The sequence below is a fragment of the Ovis canadensis genome, chromosome 19 (assembly GCF_042477335.2).
Source record: "Ovis canadensis isolate MfBH-ARS-UI-01 breed Bighorn chromosome 19, ARS-UI_OviCan_v2, whole genome shotgun sequence".
NCBI classification, from domain to species: Eukaryota; Metazoa; Chordata; class Mammalia; order Artiodactyla; family Bovidae; genus Ovis; species Ovis canadensis.
This window is the reverse complement of record NC_091263.1, coordinates 65,682,380-65,699,682: the sequence shown is the minus strand read 5'-3', so window position 1 is coordinate 65,699,682 and position 17,303 is coordinate 65,682,380. Positions and strand designations below refer to the sequence as shown.

The 17,303-nt window shown below is 44.6% G+C and overlaps 1 protein-coding gene and 1 pseudogene across 2 annotated transcripts in view; both read right to left on the bottom strand.

Moving 5' to 3' along the window:
• SLC25A20 (solute carrier family 25 member 20) overlaps positions 1–11,961 on the bottom strand; it is a 39,240-nt gene extending 27,279 nt beyond the window's left edge. The window contains exons 1-2 of one of the 2 annotated variants that reach the window (XM_069562434.1): positions 11,440–11,961; positions 235–327 (exon numbers count right to left, since the gene is read on the bottom strand). In XM_069562434.1, coding sequence (XP_069418535.1) covers positions 235–327; positions 11,440–11,544 — 198 coding nt within the window. In that variant the 5' untranslated portion in view covers positions 11,545–11,961. The remainder of the gene's footprint in view (positions 1–234; positions 328–11,439) is intronic. The other variant, XM_069562435.1, reaches the window with a different exon arrangement.
• Positions 6,444–8,425, bottom strand: LOC138424780 (adenosine 5'-monophosphoramidase HINT1 pseudogene; annotated as a pseudogene).
• Positions 11,962–17,303: the final 5,342 nt, after the last annotated feature.

Here is a 17,303-nt window from a genome sequence, read left to right as displayed (position 1 = left end):
AAGCACCATTTTATTAGCTTCATTCATCCACATAAAACAGTAACTGGAACTCTCAAACACTCCAGAGCGATGACAACAGGACATAGGATGACATGGGGCTGAGAGAGCCAGGCATGTGGGCTGGACCTCCCGCAGAACCATGCAGTCACCCAGTCCCCCAGAGAAGTAACACACCAACCATCTGAAAATGTGTTCCTCTGAATAGGAGAAATGCCCAGCACCATGATTCCGTACCTCTCTCATCAGAGTCTTCCGGAAACAGTCAAAGGTGCCAGAATACATGGGAGGCTGTCCAGGCAAACTTGGGGGCTGCGTCTGCAGTCGGACCTAAAACCAGAAGTTAAAACACGGTCATTTCCCAGAAGCAGAAATGCCTGTCAGAGGCAACGGCCTGACCATCTGCCAAAATCTCAACAGAAAGCAGCACCTGTGTGCACATCTTCAGCGTTCCCTTTATCTGCTGAATTCAGACTTCTCTTTCTTCCCGTTTATTACAACCTTGTACTCACAAGTCATCAGTAGCATGCTTCTGAAGAGCAAGACAGTTCCTCTGATTTCCTCAGCCACTTACTTTTGCTATTTATTTCTTATCTAAAGGATCCCGTGGTGACCAAATGGAATAGGTATGACCAGTTTACAAATGAGGAGACTGGGTTCACTGAAGTCCAGTGATGTGCCAGTAACTAGACCTGGCTGATGCAAGTGAAGAGAAGTCACTCAGTCGTGTCTGACTCTTTGCGATCCCATGGACTGTAACCCACCAGGCTCTTCAGTCCATGGAATTTTCCAGGCAAGAGTACTGGAGTGGGTTGCCATTTCCTTCTCCAGGGGATATTCCCAACCCAGGGATCGAACCCGGGTCTCCTGCACTGCAGGCACACGCTTTACCATCTGAGCCACACTGGATATCATTTATCTACTGCAAAGCTCAGCTCAATTCTAGGCACTCTCCACACTCATCTGAAGTGCCTTGTTGGGGGTTAGGTAACGTGCTCGACAAAGATATTTTGGAATGAGGTCGATTTAATACCCTGCTTTCCTTGGTCCTCATCCTTCTCCACCTTTCAGGGCATCCAATGCTTCCAACTGTCTCTCTTTAAACATCCCCTCTTAGCACTCCCTCCTTTGTCTCCTATTCAACTCCAGGTGCCCTCCAAGGCTAAGGAGCCTACCCAGGTGGTCCACTATCCCTTTCAGAAAACACATTCCAGGGCTTCAGCTTATGTTCAGTGATGACTTTTACCCAGCCATCTTCAGACCTTCTCACCTCACCTTTTGGGCTATATTTCACTGCCTGGGGAAGCTCTCCCTACTCAAATCACCTCCAAAATCTCATCCTTTCGATGAATGTCCCATTTGTCCCAGAGCCACCAGTCTACCGTTTCTCGGGATTTGAAACTCTAGCATCCAACTATTTCCTGTGTTTCTCCTCTTATTCATGTGGGCACCACGGCAAATGGAAAGTTCTTTCAAGATGCTTCCAGGAGCCTAATTTCTTCCTCTCTCCATCTGAAGTCTTCCTCCTGCTTGCCCATTCTTACCCAGTGTGGTAGTTTTCAAAAACGCCCACTAACTCTTTGATACTCTTGCCCTTCAGAAGTTAAACCTAGATCCCCTCCCCTTGGATGTGATCCAGACTCAGTGACTCACTTCTATCAAACAGAATGAGATGATATTGATGCCATGTGACTTCCAAGGCTAGGTGACAGAAAGGTCATGCCTGTGTTCACCTCAGGTTATTTGCTTTGGGGAGTCCGTCACTATGCTATGAGGATACTTACACAGCCTGAAGAGGCCATGTGTAGAGGAAACAAGGCCTCTTGACAATGGCCAGCACTAACTGCCAGAATGTGAATGAACCACATGCAAGTCAATTCTTTGGCTGAGTACAGTCCTGCCCAACATCTTTTTGTTGTTTTTGACTGGAAGGGAGGGTTTTTGATTCAGTATTTTTTTTTTAAACAGCTTTATTATGATATAACTCATATATCATAAAATTCACCCATTTTACACAGTTAGAGGGTTTTTAGCAGTTGCAGAGTCGTGCAACCTTCATTATAATCAATTTGAGAACATCTTCATCACCCCAAAAAGAAACACCACACCCATTAGTAGTCACTCTCCTCTTCTCTCAGCCACTGGCAATTAATAAGCTACCTTCTGCCTCCATGAATTTTCCTATTTTCTGTATTTCATGTAAATGAAATCATACAGTATGTGGTCTTTCATGCCTGGTTTCTTTCACTTGCATAAAGTGTTCAAAGTTCACCTATGTCAGAGAAGGTACCAGTTCTTCATTCTTTTTATTGGTAAATAATATTCTACTATACAAATAAACTATGTTCTGTTTATCTACTCATCAGATAATGACAAATTACATTTTTCTATTTTTATTATTATGAATAATGGTGCTACAAACTTTTGTGTATAGGTTTTTGTGTGGACATACATTTTTAGTTATCTTGGGTGTTGTAAGGGTCAAGATTCTCCAGAGAAACAGAACCAATAGGATGTGGAGAGTTATTTATTTGTTTGTTTGTTATAAGGAATTGACTCACACAGTTACGGAGGCAGACAAACAGCAAGATCTGCAGTCAGCAAGCTGGCGACCCAGGAAAGTCAACGAGATAGTTCTATTTCAAGTGTTAAGACGAGAGAACCAGGAGAGCTGATGGTCTAAGCCCCATTTCAAAAGTTGGCAGGCTCAAAACCCAAGAAGAGCCAATGTTTCAGTTAGAGTTCAAAGGCAGGAAAAGACCAACATCCCAGCTCAATCAGTCAAGAAGGAGGAGTTTTGGCCTTTTGTTCTATTAAGGCCTTCAACTGACTAGATGAGGGTCACCCACATCAGTTCAGTTCAGTTCAGTTCAGTTCAGCCGCTCAGTCGTGACTGTGAAGCACTCTATCTATCAGATCTAGTCCCTTAAATCTATTTCTCACTTCCACTGTATAGTCATAAGGGATTTGATTGAGGTCATACCTGAAACTTCCACTGTATAGTCATAAGGGATTTGACTGAGGTCATACCTGAATGGACTAGTGGTTTTCCCTACTTTCTTCAATTTCAGTCTGAATTTGGCAATAAGGAGTTCATGATCTGAGCCACAGTCAGCTCCTGGTCCTCTTTTTGTTGACTGTATAGAGCTTTTCCATCTTTGGCTGCAAAGAATATAATCAATCTGATTTTGGTGTTGACCATCTGGTGATGTCCATGTGTAGAGTCTTCTCTTGTGTTGTTGGAAGAGGGTGTTTGCTATGACCAGTGCATTTTCTTGGCAAAACTCTATTAGTCTTTGCCCTGCTTCATTCCGTATTCCAAGGCCAAATTTGCCTGTTACTCCAGGTGTTTTCTGACTTCCTACTTTTGCATTCCAGTCCCCTATAATGAAAAGGATATCTTTTTTGGGTGTTAGTTCTAAAAGGTCTTGTAGGTCTTCATAAAACCGTTCAACTTCAGCTTCTTCAGCATTACTGGTTGGGGCATAGACTTTTTAGTTCCTCTTCACTTTCTGCCATAAGGTGGTGACATCTGCATATCTGAGGTTATTGATATTTCTCCCGGCAATCTTGATTCCAGCTTGTGCTTCATCCAGCCAAGCGTTTCTTATGATGTACTCTGCATATAAGTTAAATAGGCAGGGTGACAATATACAGCCTTGACATACTCCTTTTCCTATTTGGAACCAGTCTGTTGTTCCATGTCCAGTTCTAACTGTTGCTTCCTGACCTGCATATAGGTTTCTCAAGAGGCAGGTCAGGTGGTCTGGTATTCCCATCTGTTGAAGAATATTCCACAGTTTATTGTGATCTACACAGTCAAAGGCTTTGGCATAGTCAATAAAGCAGAAATAGATGTTTTTCTGGAACTCTCTTGCTTTTTTGATGATCCAGCGGATGTTGGCAATTTGATCTCTAGTTCCTCTGCCTTTTCTAAAACCAGCTTGAACATATGGAAGTTCATGGTTCACGTATTGTTGAAGCCTGGCGTGGAGAATTTTGAGCATTACTTTACTAGCGTGTGAGATAAGTGCAATTGTGCGGTAGTTTGAGCATTCTTTGGCATTGCCTTTCTTTGAGATTGAAATGAAAACTGACCTTTTCCAGTCCTGTGGCCACTGCTGAGTTTTCTAAATTTGCTGGCATATTGAGTGCAGCACTTTCACAGCATCATCTTTTAGGATTTGAAATAGCTCAACTGGAATTCTATCACCTCCATTAGCTTTGTTCGTAGTGATGCTTTCTAAGGCCCACTTGACTTCACATTCCAGGATGTCTGGCTCTAGGTGAGTGATCACACCATCGTGATTATCTGGGTCGTAAAGATCTTTTTTATACAGTTCTTCTGTGTATTTTTGCCACCTCTTAATATCTTCTGCTTCTGTTAGGTCCAGACCATTTCTGTCCTTTACTGAGCCCATTTTGGATGAAATGTTCCCTTGATAGCTCTAATTTTCTTGAAGAGATCTCTTGTCCTTCCTATTCTGTTGTTTTCCTCTATTTCTTTGCATTGATCACTGAGGAAGGCTTTCTTATCTCTTCTTGCTATTCTTTGGAACTCTGGATTCAGATGCTTATATCTTTCCTTTTCTCCTTTGCTTTTTGCTTCTCTTCTTTTCACAGCTATTTATAAGGCCTCCGCAGACAGCCATTTTGCTTTTTTGAATTTCTTTTCCATGGGGATGGTCTTGATCCCTGTCTCCTATACAAAGTCACGAACCTCCGTCCATAGTTCATCAGGCACTCTATCTATCAGATCTAGCCCCTTAAATCTATTTCTCACTTCCACTGTATAATCATAATTATACACTTCCACTGTATAATCACCCACATTAGGGAGGGAAATCTGCTTTACTTAGTCTGCCTTAAATGCTAATCTCATTCAAAAACATCCTCACAGATATACCCAGAATAACATTTGACCAATATCTGGACACCTATGGCTCAGTTGACACATAAAATTAACCACAACAGGAGAATTGCTATGTCAGTGCTAACTCTGTTTATTCAACCTTTTGAGGAACTTCCAGACTGTTTCCCAAAGAGGTTGCACCATTTACACTCCCACAAACAGTTTATGAGTATTCCAAATTCTCCACATCCTTGCCAACACTGACTGTCATCTACGTTTTTTTTAAATTATAGCTGGTGTTAGGTGGATATTAGGTGGTATCTCCCTATCATGATGGATAATGCTGTTGAACATTTTTCATGTGTTTATTGGCCATTTGTGTATCTTCTTTGAAAAAATGTCTATTCAGATTCTTTGCCCATTTTTCCCTTTCCAATTTTTTTTCTGTCATAAAATACACATAAAATTTACCATCTCGATCATTTTTAAGTACACAGTTCAGTGATACTGGGCTTCCCTGGTGACTCGCTGGTAAAGAATCTGCCTGCAATGCGGGAGACCTGGGTTGGGAAGATCCCCTGGAGAAGGGAAAGGCCGCCCACTCCAGTATTCTGGCCTGGAGAATTCCATGGACTGTATAGTCCATGAGGTCACAAAGAGTCAGACGCAACTGAGCGACTTTCACTTTCACTTTTCAGTGATATTAAATACATTCAAAATGTTGTGCAACCATCACCATCATCCATAATTCTTTTTATCTCCTCCCACTAAACAGTAACTTCTCATCCGCCCTACATCGAGACCCGGGCAACCAGTCTACTTTCTGTCTCTAAGATTTTGTGTATTCGAAGTACCTCATATAAGTAGGATCATAAAGTACATATCTTTTTATGAATGACTGAGTTCATTGAGCCTAATGGTTTCAATTCATCCATGTGGTTGCAAGTATCAGAATTTCCTTCTTTTTAAAGTTGAATAATATTTTCTATTATATGTATAGGCCACATTTTGCTTATTTGTTCTTCCATTTGTGGACACTTGGGTTGCTCCCATGTTTCGGCTACTGTGAATAATGCTGCTAGGAACAGGGTCTACAAACATCTCTTCAAGACTCTGCTTTCAATTCTTTGGGGTAAATATCCAGAAGTAGAATTGCTGGATCATACGGTAATTCTATTTTTACTTTTTTGAGATACTGGTATACTGTTTTCCACAGTGGCTGTACAATTTAACATTCCCAATAATAGTGCACAAGGGTTCCAGAGTCTCTGCATCCTCCTTGACCCTTGTTATTTTGTTTTATTGATAGTAGCCATTCATTCTATATTTTTTATTTGCATTTTCCTAATGATTAGTGATACTGAACATTTTTTTCATGGCTTTTTCCAATTATATATCTTCTTTGGAGAAATATATATTTAAGCACTTTATCTTTTTTCAGGGCATGCAACAATGTCTTTTATTACATATGGGTTTTTAAAATTATTTTTCCATTATCTCCATACACAGGCAAAAGAAAAAAAATTGTTTAGCATATTGGAACTTGCAAACCTGATCACTGCAGAGAGAAGGCAAAATTATCCCTACAGCATACTTAAACAGGAGGCCAGTTCATCTGTCGACCTTCAAGAACATGGAGATGAACGTGATAGACAGATTGGCCCCCATTTGAACCTTCATTCACCACCATTTGATAGCCCTTCTTCAGGCCCAGATCAGCAGCACATTTTTTGCCAACAATCATCAAATGCCCAAGAAGTCTTTCATCATCTGCTGCTGCTGCAGAAATCTGGGATATATGTTTTTTGGGTATCACCAGAAAATGTGTAGGTGCTTGAGGGGAAATGTCATGGAAAGCAAGACACTGGCCATCCTCATAAATGATTTTGGCTGGGATTTCCTTGCGAATCATCTTCCTGAAGATGGTGTCACTGCCAGGCCGGGCGACCTGAGCCTTGGTGATCTCATCTGCCATCTCTGCCTCCCTCCCGAGTGCCCGGCTGGGGAGAAGGTTGGGAGGAGGCTTTGCTTATTCTTAAATTGGGTTGTTTTTTGTGTTATTGACTTGTAAGAGTTCTTTTATATATTCTGGATCCCAGACAACATCTGCAACTTCACAAGAAATCCTTGAGCCAGACTACCCACCTAAGCAGCTCCCCAAATCCTGTCTCACAAAGATCAAGAGAGTTAATGAATGCTGTTGTTGTTTTGGCTGCGCTGTGCAGCATGCAGGATCCTAGGTAACCAACTACAGATCGAGCTCGAACCCATGCCCCCTTGCAACATGGAGCTGCAACCACTGGACTGCCAGGGAAGTCCCTATTGTTGTCGTTTTAAGCCACTAAGTTTTGGGGTAAGTTGTTACATTGCAAGAAAACTGATACACCCAGTCATTATATTTCTGCAGTCTTTTTCCTGCTCTGTGTTCTACTTCCTAATCCTTCTCAATTTGCTATCATACTAACCTTTCCAATACACCATTTTCATCATGCTGTTCCTTTATTTATTCAGGTTGGTGCAAAAGTAATTTTGGTTTTAGATTGTTGAACTCTGCCATTTGATACTGAAATACATTCTTATTTATTTATTTTTTTGTTTTGGAATACATTCTTAATTGTGGTTATATTACACATCTTTAATGTACATTTGCTGCTTTATGTTTTTTGCTAACGAATTGTTACTTGCTGTTTACTTTATCTGTATCCTAGACTATGCAAAAGATGTTAGACAAAAAGCAAATTCGAGTGATTTTCTTATACTAGTTCAAAATGGGTCATAAAGCAGCTAAGACAAGTCACAACACCAACACTGCATTTGGTTCAGGAACTGCTAATGAACACACAGTGCAGTGGTGGTTCAAGAAGTTCTGCAAAGAAGATGAGAGCCTTGAAGATGAGGAGCACAGTGGCCAACCATCAGAAGTTGACAACGACCAAATGAGAAGATTTGAGCGCTCAGGAACAGATGCTTCTGAACTGTGGTGTTGGAGAAGGCTCTTGGGAGTCTCTTGGACAGCAAGGAGATCAAGCCAGTCAATCCTAAAGGAAATCAGTCCTGAATATTCACTGGAAGGAGTGATGCTGAAACTGAAGCTCCAATACTTTGGCCACCTGATGTGAGGAACTGACTCATTGGAAAAGACCCTAATGCTGGGAAAGATTGAAGGCAGGAGGAGAAAGGGATGACAGAGGATAAGATGATTGGATAGCATCACCAACTCGATGGACATGAGTTTGAGCAAGCTCTGGGAACTGGTGTTGGACAAGGAAGCCTGCCATGCTGCAGTTCATGGGGTCACAAAGAGGTGGACACAATTGAGCAACTGAACTGTACTGAACTGAATTGAGAGGATCATCAAAGCTGATCCTCTCACAACTACATGAGAATTTTCCCAAGAACTCAAGGTCTACCATCCTATAGCTGTTCGGCACTTGAAGCAAACTGGAAAGGTGAAAAAGCTCAATAAGCAGGTGTCTCATGAGCGGATCACACAAAAAAAATAATAATAATCGTTGTGAAGTGTTGTCTTTTCTTATCCTATGCAACAACAGCAAACCATTTCTCGATTGGATTGCGACATGTGACAAAAAGTAGATAGCATACAACTGGTGATGACCAGCTCAGTGGCTAGACTGAGAAGTTCTAAAGCATTTCCCAAAGCCAACTTGCACCAAAGAAAGGGTGACGGTCACTGTTTGGTGGTCTGCTGCTGGTCTGATTCACTACAGCTTTCTGAATCCTGGCAAAATCATTATATATGAGAAGTATTCTCAGCAAATCAATGAGGTGCACTGAAAACTGCAACACCTACAGCCAGCATTGGTCAAAAGAAAGAGACCAATTCTCTGCGACAACGCCTGACTGCACACTGCACAAACAAAACTTCAAAAGTTGAATGAATAGGGCTACAAACTTTGGCCTCATTGGCTATATTCATGTGACCTCTTGCCAAACGACTACCACTTCTTCAAGCAACTCTACAACTTTATGCAGGGAAAATGCTTTCACAATCAGCAGGATGCAGAAAATGCTTTTCAAGAGTTCATTGAATCCTGAAGCATAGCTTTTTATGCTACAGGAATCAACAAACTTATTTCTCATTGGCAAAAATGTGTTGCTTGTAATGGTTCTGATTTTGATTAATAAAGATGTGTTTGAGTCTAACTATAATGATTTAAAATTCAGGGTCCGAAACCACAATTACTCTTGCACCAACCTAACAAATTTTTCATTCTTGATTTTGTGAGCGCTTTTGTTAGTCCTGCGCTCTAGGCAATGGAGGTGACATGCAAAGCTGAGGAGTTTATGGAACAGAACAGTAGACATGCCCAGAGGCTCTACTACTTTACATCCAATATCCCTTACTTGGCCTTCAGATTCTCCATGGTCAGGCACAAACTCTTCAAGTTAGTAGAAGGAGACAGAGATGAACCAAAAGTTCTGACTAATACCTTTTTTGTGATTTTGTATAAACTTATACCTGTCTCATCATGACATCCATCACTTAGGCCCAGCAAGAACATTAAAGTCCTCCATGACTGGTCTTCTTTTACAGCCTGGTTCCCACTGCCAAGCCTATATCCACCTTCACTCCTGCCTTCCCTCTGCCTGGAATATCTGGGTCTCCCTACTTCTCCAGTTAGAACTCAGCCAGCCCTTCACCACCTGCCATAAAATCTTTCCAAGCTGAAGAGCTGCAGTTCCTGCCTTTCCAGACCACTATTAGTTGCCTTGGGTCTCTGAAAGTGTCTCTTGGCCAAGCTTTGACCAGAGCCCACCTGGCTCCCTGAGGTCAAAAGGACAGTAGTCAGCAATTTGTGGGTTTGGCTTAAATCAAAGGGAGACATTCTGATTTTTTAAAATGCAGTGAGGGCTTCTCTGGTGGTCCAGTGGTTAAGAATCCACCTTGCAATGTAACAGATGACAGTTCGATCCCTGGTGAAGGAAGTTCCCACATGCCATGGAGCAACGAAGCCCTAGTGCCACAGCTACTGAGCCTGGGTGCTGCAACTAGCGAAGCCTGCATGCCTGAGAGTCTGTGCTCTGCAACAAGAGGAGCCTCTGCTATAAGAAGCCTGTGCACTGCAACCAGGGAGTAGCCCCTACTCACTGCACCTAGAGAAACCCACACAAAGTAACAAAGACTCGGCACAGTCAAAAGTAAAATTAAGTAATTGATTTTTAAAAGATAAAAGCTTAAAAAGATGCAGTGAGCATTTTCAGTCATTTACATTTCAGTACACAGATCATCCTTCCCTTCCTGGGAGTGACATCTGATGGGGAGGAAGGGCAAAGGATATGAAGATAGGAGCAACACTTGTATTAGGGAGCAATAGGATTTTTGTTTTTCTTTAAAGACAGGCCCCAGATAACTAGAACTAACAAGATCAAGAGTAGAAAGAGAGGCCAGACAATTCTCCCCTACATCAGTGTTGCTTAGAACGACTACTGTTGGGGAAGCCCTAACACACATGGCATTTACCAACTACTGAATAAACATCTGATTTCATGTTTCACAGTGCCCAAACCAGCCCGATGGCTTTAATCCTAGTCTTGTGATAAAATGACCCCAGATCTTCTTCTAGATGAAAGGTAGCAAAGAGCCTGCTGCCCAAATTTACTCAGAGAACATCACCAAAGCAATTTGCTTTGGTGGAGGAAACCCAATTCAACAATCCAAGAATTCCTCTACACAGGGGAAGTCCCACTCTGCAAGACTCCTGTCTGCTCCCCACAGGCTCACCCTGGCCATGAACTGTCAATTTGCTACAAGTGTATGCAGAGATAAGGTCAGAAAACTAGGATGAAGCTTTGAATGCTAAGTCATAGGGTATGGACTTTGGTCTCCAGCAAGGCCTTGCTGTAAGTGCTGCAGGGGAAAGAGTTGATGTGCAATGTGAGGCTAACCAGGGAACAAGCCTTGATGAGTTTCCACCTTCCCAGAGCCTCAATGTGACCATGGCTTCCACACCAAGTTGTGAGGATCAGCCTGGCCCTGGGCAAAGCTGATCACTTGATTTCCTTGGAAGGGACTCAGTCACTGAGGGCACTGTTGCTTCCCACAGGAGACGGCTGAGGTTAACATGGGGCGACAGACTGAAGATGGTTACAAAAGGTGCAAAAGAGACAGTGCCAGAGCACTTTGGCCCCAGAGAAATGTGTCAAAAGACATATCGAGAGTAACCTGCTTTTAGCTCTCTTCCAGAAGAAGGATTTACAGATGACCTGTTTCAACCTTGCTGATGTTAGGGTTTGCAGAAGTTAGAACTTTGAGCAGGTGCTTTTTCTTTACCAGCCCCAAAGTAGGGGCGCCAGATGAGAAAAGGTTGCCTGACAGAGAACTTTTTTAAAATCAAGAGTCTTCGGTGGGCGATTAGAGGCTTCTCACTCTGCGCCGTCTAATGGGGCGCAGGAACAGTTTCCTCCACACCCGAAAGGGTCGAGAGGGAGATTCCCCGGATTTCTCACGGAAGCTCTCCGGGGCCCCACTTCTGTCCCGGACCAAACGTCGCGAGAGACCCTGCTTTCCGCGCCCTACTCGGTAGGGCCTCCTCCCTCCATCCAGCCCGCGCGCCCCAGCCTCCTCGCACCTTGACAGTGTCCAGCGGGTGTCCCACGAACACCAGGCACATGCCTCCAAAGCCGCCGGCCAGCAGGTTCTTGAGCGGGCTAATGGGCTTCACCTCGTCTGCCATGGTCAGTCCGTCCGTCACAGTGCTTGTGGTTTCCCGGCCGGCTCCGCTCCACTGCTCCAGCCGCCGCGCCGGCGCCGCCGACCTTTCACCCACTTTCGGGTGGGCGGGGCCTGAGCCCGGGGCAGGTCGGGAGGAGGGCCTAGACGGCCTGCCGGCCCCGGCTTCCGCTAGCGGCGCTGCTTCCGGCCATAGCTCCTCCTCGATGGGCGTGGCTTGCGGGAGAAGGGCTGGCTCCTACGCCTTCTGGGCGGTGTTTTGGAGTGGCGGTAGGTGGGGGTGGACTGCAGTTCAGTTCAGTTCAGTTCAGTCGCTCAGCAGTGTCCGATTCTTTGCGACCCCATGAATCGCAGCACGCCAGGTCTCCCTGTCCATCACCAACTCCTGGAGTTCACTCAGACTCATGTTCATCGAGTCGGTGATGCCATCCAGCCATCTCATCCTCTGTCGTCCCCTTCGCCTCTGCCCCCAATCCCTCCCAGCATCAGAGTCTTTTCCAATGAGTCAACTCTTCGCCTGAGGTGGCCAAAGTATTGGAGCTTCAGCATCAGTCCTTCCAATGAATACCCAGGACTGATCTCCTTTAGGATGGACTGGTTGGACCTCCTTGCAGTCCAAGGGACTCTGAAGAGTCTTCTCCAACACCACAGTTCAAAAGCATTAATTCTTCGGCGCTCAGCTTTCTTCACAGTCCAACTCTCACATCTCCTCCAGAAACTCTTCCTGAACTCACCCGTTTCCTCCCTTAAGTTTCTGGTCCTCTATCAACTCTGCTGAAGGCGACTGCTCTCTGCTGTGTGACAAAGCACCCTTTCAGGCGCTGAAGGCACAGCACACGGGTCTTTGTTCACTAGCAAAGTTAGTGAATAATGCGTAGTGTATCAAGTGGTGAGAACTACTATGAAGAAAAATAAATCTGGAGAGAGGATAAGGATTAGTATTGGGGGCGATGGGATGGGGGGGCAAGTAACCTGCAGTTTTAATTAGGTGAGTAAAGGACATTTTCACGGAGAAGGTGAGTGGATTCAAGACCTGAGAAATTGAGGAGGTGAGTTCTGTCCATATTTATAGGGGGGAGCGGGCTGGGCAGTGCAGGGAGGGAGGGATCTTCCAGGCAGAAGACTGCAAACTCCCTGAGATGGACTGTGTCTGGACTGTTTGAGGGACTACTGAGGCCGGCATGGTGCCAATGGTGACATATTAAGTGGGGCTTTGTGTGCCACTGTAAGGACATCAGCCTCTCCTTTAAGAAGATATGAGCCATTCTGGGGTTCTGGGCAGAGGAGTGACATAGTCTGAGTTGTGAATTAACAGAATCCCTCTTACTGCCAGTTGAGAATAGAGTAAGAAGCAGAGAGACTTGAGGAGGCTAAAGGTCATAGTCAGAGATGCTGGATTGGATTGGATCAGAGAACAGCTGCGGAGAAGGCAATAGCTCCCCACTCCAGTACTCTTGCCTAGAAAATCCCATGGATGGAGGAGCCTGGTAGGCTGCAGTCCATGGGGTTGCGAAGAGTCAGACATGATTGAGTGACTTCACTTTCACTTTTCACTTTTATGCATTGGAGAAGGAAATGGCAACCCACTCCAATGTTCTTGCCTGGAGCATCCCAGGGACGGGGGAGCCTGGTGGGCTGCTGTCTATGGGGTTGTACAGAGTCGGACACGACTGAAGCGACTTAGCAGCAGAGAACAGCAGAGGAGGTGATGAGATGTGTTTGGATTCTGAATATATTCTGAAAGAAGAACCGAAAGGAATTGTTAATGAATATAACAATTAGGAGTTAAGTGAAGCCGCTCAGTCGTGTCCAACTCTTTGTGACCCCATGGACTGTAGCCTACCACGCTCCTCCATCCATGGGATTTTCCAGGCAAGGGTACTGGAGTGGGTTGCCATAAAGGTGATGTTTATGTTTTTGACTTATTCAGTCTCGGTGCACGGTATTCAGGTATCCACTATATAACTTGTCATTTCTGTATGTTTGAAATTTGTCAAATGAAAAATTTGTAAACAATAAGCATACCCCTACTCTGTAGCAGGAACCTCACTGCCCAGGTAACCTGATAGCAATCCTCCTCTGCAGGCACTCCCAAGCTAGAACGAAGCCTGGAATGGGGAGGATGGACCATGTACACTACGGGTGGAAAGATTAGTGACAGGAACAAAACTGGGATCAGGAAGTGGTGGGGCCTGACTGGGGCAGAAGATCTGTAAAGGGAGTGGAAGTCAAGGAGGCTGGGGCAAGGCTCAAAAGTGTTTACGCTATGCTATAGGCTTTTTCTAGATGAGGATGGGGAACCATGGAACAGTTTTAAGCACAGCGGTGACATGATCAGATTTGTTTAGAAAATCTATTTGGGATGGATGAATTTGTGTTGGGAGAGAATGGAAGCAAGGAGAACAGTTAAGAGAAAATTACAGTGGTCCAGGCAAGAGGTAGTGAAGGCATTAATTGAACAGGATGTTCATCACTGGATTGGCCTTATTGGAATGTCCAAGATTCAGGGTTTGGTAATAGGACCATGTTTATTTCACTTGTGACTTCTAACACTCCAGATGCAGAAGAGGAGCTAACTTAGAGTCAATCTGCGTCAGAGCAGCTTCAGGAAGAGGTGCTGTTTGTTATAGAACAGCCCTCCTGATAAACTCTCCTGGTAGACCCTCTTGGTAAACCTTGACAGACCTGAACATGGACTTCACTCAAGCCCACAAGTTCTATTAAATCTTCATAGGGTAACTGATGATCCCCCAAACAAATGGTCTTCCTGTTTCCTCATCTGATAAGCCTTTACACAGTTAGAAAACTTACCTGAAATTTAACCTGACTGTCATTCATTGCATCAGAATAGAAGTGGTTCAGGGCAGACAAGGCTTTTCATATTTCATGCTAGCTTACTGCTTCAACCGTGTTTTACGCTAGACTGTATCTTCCTCTCTGAGCAAACTTAGCTTCTACTGGTTTACCACACAGCCAGCCCTGTTACTTAACTGACCCCACCCTCCACTGCCCAGTAGCCAGGCCTTTACATATCCTGTCCCCTTCAGCACAACTCCCCACTCCAGGTAACATACCGATGCAGGAGATCGATACCAAGTTGCCCATATGCTAGACATTGTCCAACCAGTGGTCCTTAGCCATCTGGGAGGTGGAGAATTCCTGGCACCCTCTCCCCAGAAAAATGTACACATGCATATGCACCTCCAGGTTTGCTATCAGTTCCACAAGCTTCATGTCGGGTGGCATCACTGACCAGTTGGTGATGGCCAGGGAAGCCTGGCGTGCTGCAGACCATGGGGTTGCAAAGAGTTGGGCACGACTGAGCAACTGAACTGAACTGAACTGAACCACAAGCTTCACAAGGAATGTGAAGCTATCTTTGTGAGGCAAGAGGGCCCCACCCAGCGTAGATACTGCAAGATGAAAATAGGAGGACAATTGAGGGAGGAGGCTGGGCTCTGCCCAAAGAGGAGAGACCAACTTGGTTCTCATTTTTGAAGTAAGGTGATCTCCCTGACTACTCATGCACAGAAAGGCTCCTTGGAGGTCAGAAGGGGTAGTGACGCTAGGTGATGCTAACTACCTCTGCACCTCTAAAGTAGAATCTGCCTTGGCTGAGACATGTGCACACACAAGAGGATCCTAAGATACACCAATTATGGACTCTGAGCCAGGGAAATAAAAATGGTTGGCCAAAGGAAACCCAGAAACAAACGCTCCATATAAGTGATCAAACTACCAAGAGGGCATCACTCTGGGACTCTGAGTCCACCCATGTGTCTATCCATATGTACTCTTTTTTTCCTCCTAATAAACACTTGACTTCTTTCACTACTTTCCGTCTTTATGGCAGTTCCTTTTCTGCAAAGCCGAAGAGCCAGGGCCTTGTCACTGACCACTGGTCTGGCAGCTAGGATTTGGTGCTCTCACTGCCTCTCCCCAACCTCAATGTCCGGCCAGGGAACAAGGCCCAACTTCAAGCTGCTGCAGGCCGAGGCCATCTGAGATCACTTAGACCTCTCTTGAGAAGCCTTCTTCCTAGACTTTGGGAATCAAACATGAATGAGGGGGTCCTTTCCTTAGGTCATACCTTTCCCAAGACTGTCCACACCCTGTGACTGAGCAAGGGAGAGATTTAATGCCTGACCACTCTGGCGTGGTATCAGATACTCTGACAGGGAGTATTCACACTCCAGTGCTCTCTGCTGGGTTGGCTTCATTGGGCCTGCATCACAGTTTATCTGCCGCCTCTGCCTAATTTTGCTTCCTGCCCCCTCCCTTTACATACGCTGGTCCCTAATATGTATCTTGCTCCCCAAGCTCCATCTCAGTACTTGCTTCCAAAGAGTCCAACCTGCAACAGTATTCAACATCATTCCTTACCAAAAATGAGATAAAACCAAAATGAAAAGAACATAAAACTGTAAATTTAATATTTGAAGCAAACTCCCTTGTGATAGATAAAGACTAACTATTTTTTTTTAAAGCAAACAAGTAACTACCATATTTTTTCTCAGCAAAACAATTTAATGGTGAACTATTAGAAGCTATCCTATTAATGATAGGAGAAAAAATAGAGATTTTTAAAAATCATGATTACTGCTTAACATTTTACTGGACTTAGTGAAAGTGAAAGTGAAGTTGCTCAGTCGTGTCTGACTCTTCGGGACCCCATGGACTGTAGCCTACCAGGCTCCTCCCTCCATGGGATTCTCCAGGCAAGAGTACTGGAGTGGGTTGCAGTTTCCTTCTCCAGGGGATCTTCCCAACCGAGGGCTCAAACCGGGGTCTCCCGCATTCCAGGCAGATGCTTTAACCTCTGAGCCACCAGGGAAGCCAGCTAATGCAAAAATATCAATAGGGAGGGAGGGAGGGAATAAACAGCAAAGTAAGGAAGAAGTGAAAGAAAGTGAAAGTTGCTCAGTTGTGTCTGACTCTGTGACCACCATGGACTATTCAGTTCAGGGAATTCTTCAGCCCAGAATACTGGAGTAAGTAGCCTTTCCCTTCTCCAGGGGATCTTCCCAACCCAGGGATCAAACCCAGGTCTCCCACATTGCAGATGTTTTCTTTATCAGCTGAGCCATCAGGGAAGCCTGTAAGGAAGAAAGAAAGAAGAGTGCGGGGCGGGGGTTGGGGTGGGGGGTGGGGTGGAGAAGAGGGAGAAAAGAAAAGGAAGGAAAGTAATAAAAAATTTAAATATTAAAAAGTAAGAGTGCTTGGAACTTCCCTGGCAGTCCAGGGGTTAAGACTCTGTTTTTCCACCACAGTGGGTGTGGGTCTGATCTTTGGTCAAACCCCCCCCAAAAAAAAAGTCCAAAATATTCCTATTTTCAAGTGATTCAAATGCTTACTTTGAAAATTCAAGAGAATCAGTTGAAAACTAATGAGCAAATTTAAGTAAGGAGACAGATACAAGAACAGTATCAGAAAGCAATCACTTTTTGATCAGTTCAGTTGTCGCTCAGTCGTGTCTGACTCTATGTGACCCCATGAACTGCAGCACGCCAGGCCTCCCTGTCCATCACCAACTCCCGGAGTCCACTCAAACCCATGTTCATTGAGTCGGTGATGCCATCTAACCATCTCATCCTCTGTCGTCCCCTTCTCCTCCTGCCCTCAATCTTTCCCAGCATGAGAGTCTTTTCCAATGAGTCAGGTCTTTGCATCAGGTGGCCAAAGTATTTGAGTTTCAGCTTTAACATCATTCCTACCAATGAACACCCAGGACTGATCTCCTTTAGGATGGGCTTGTTGGATCTC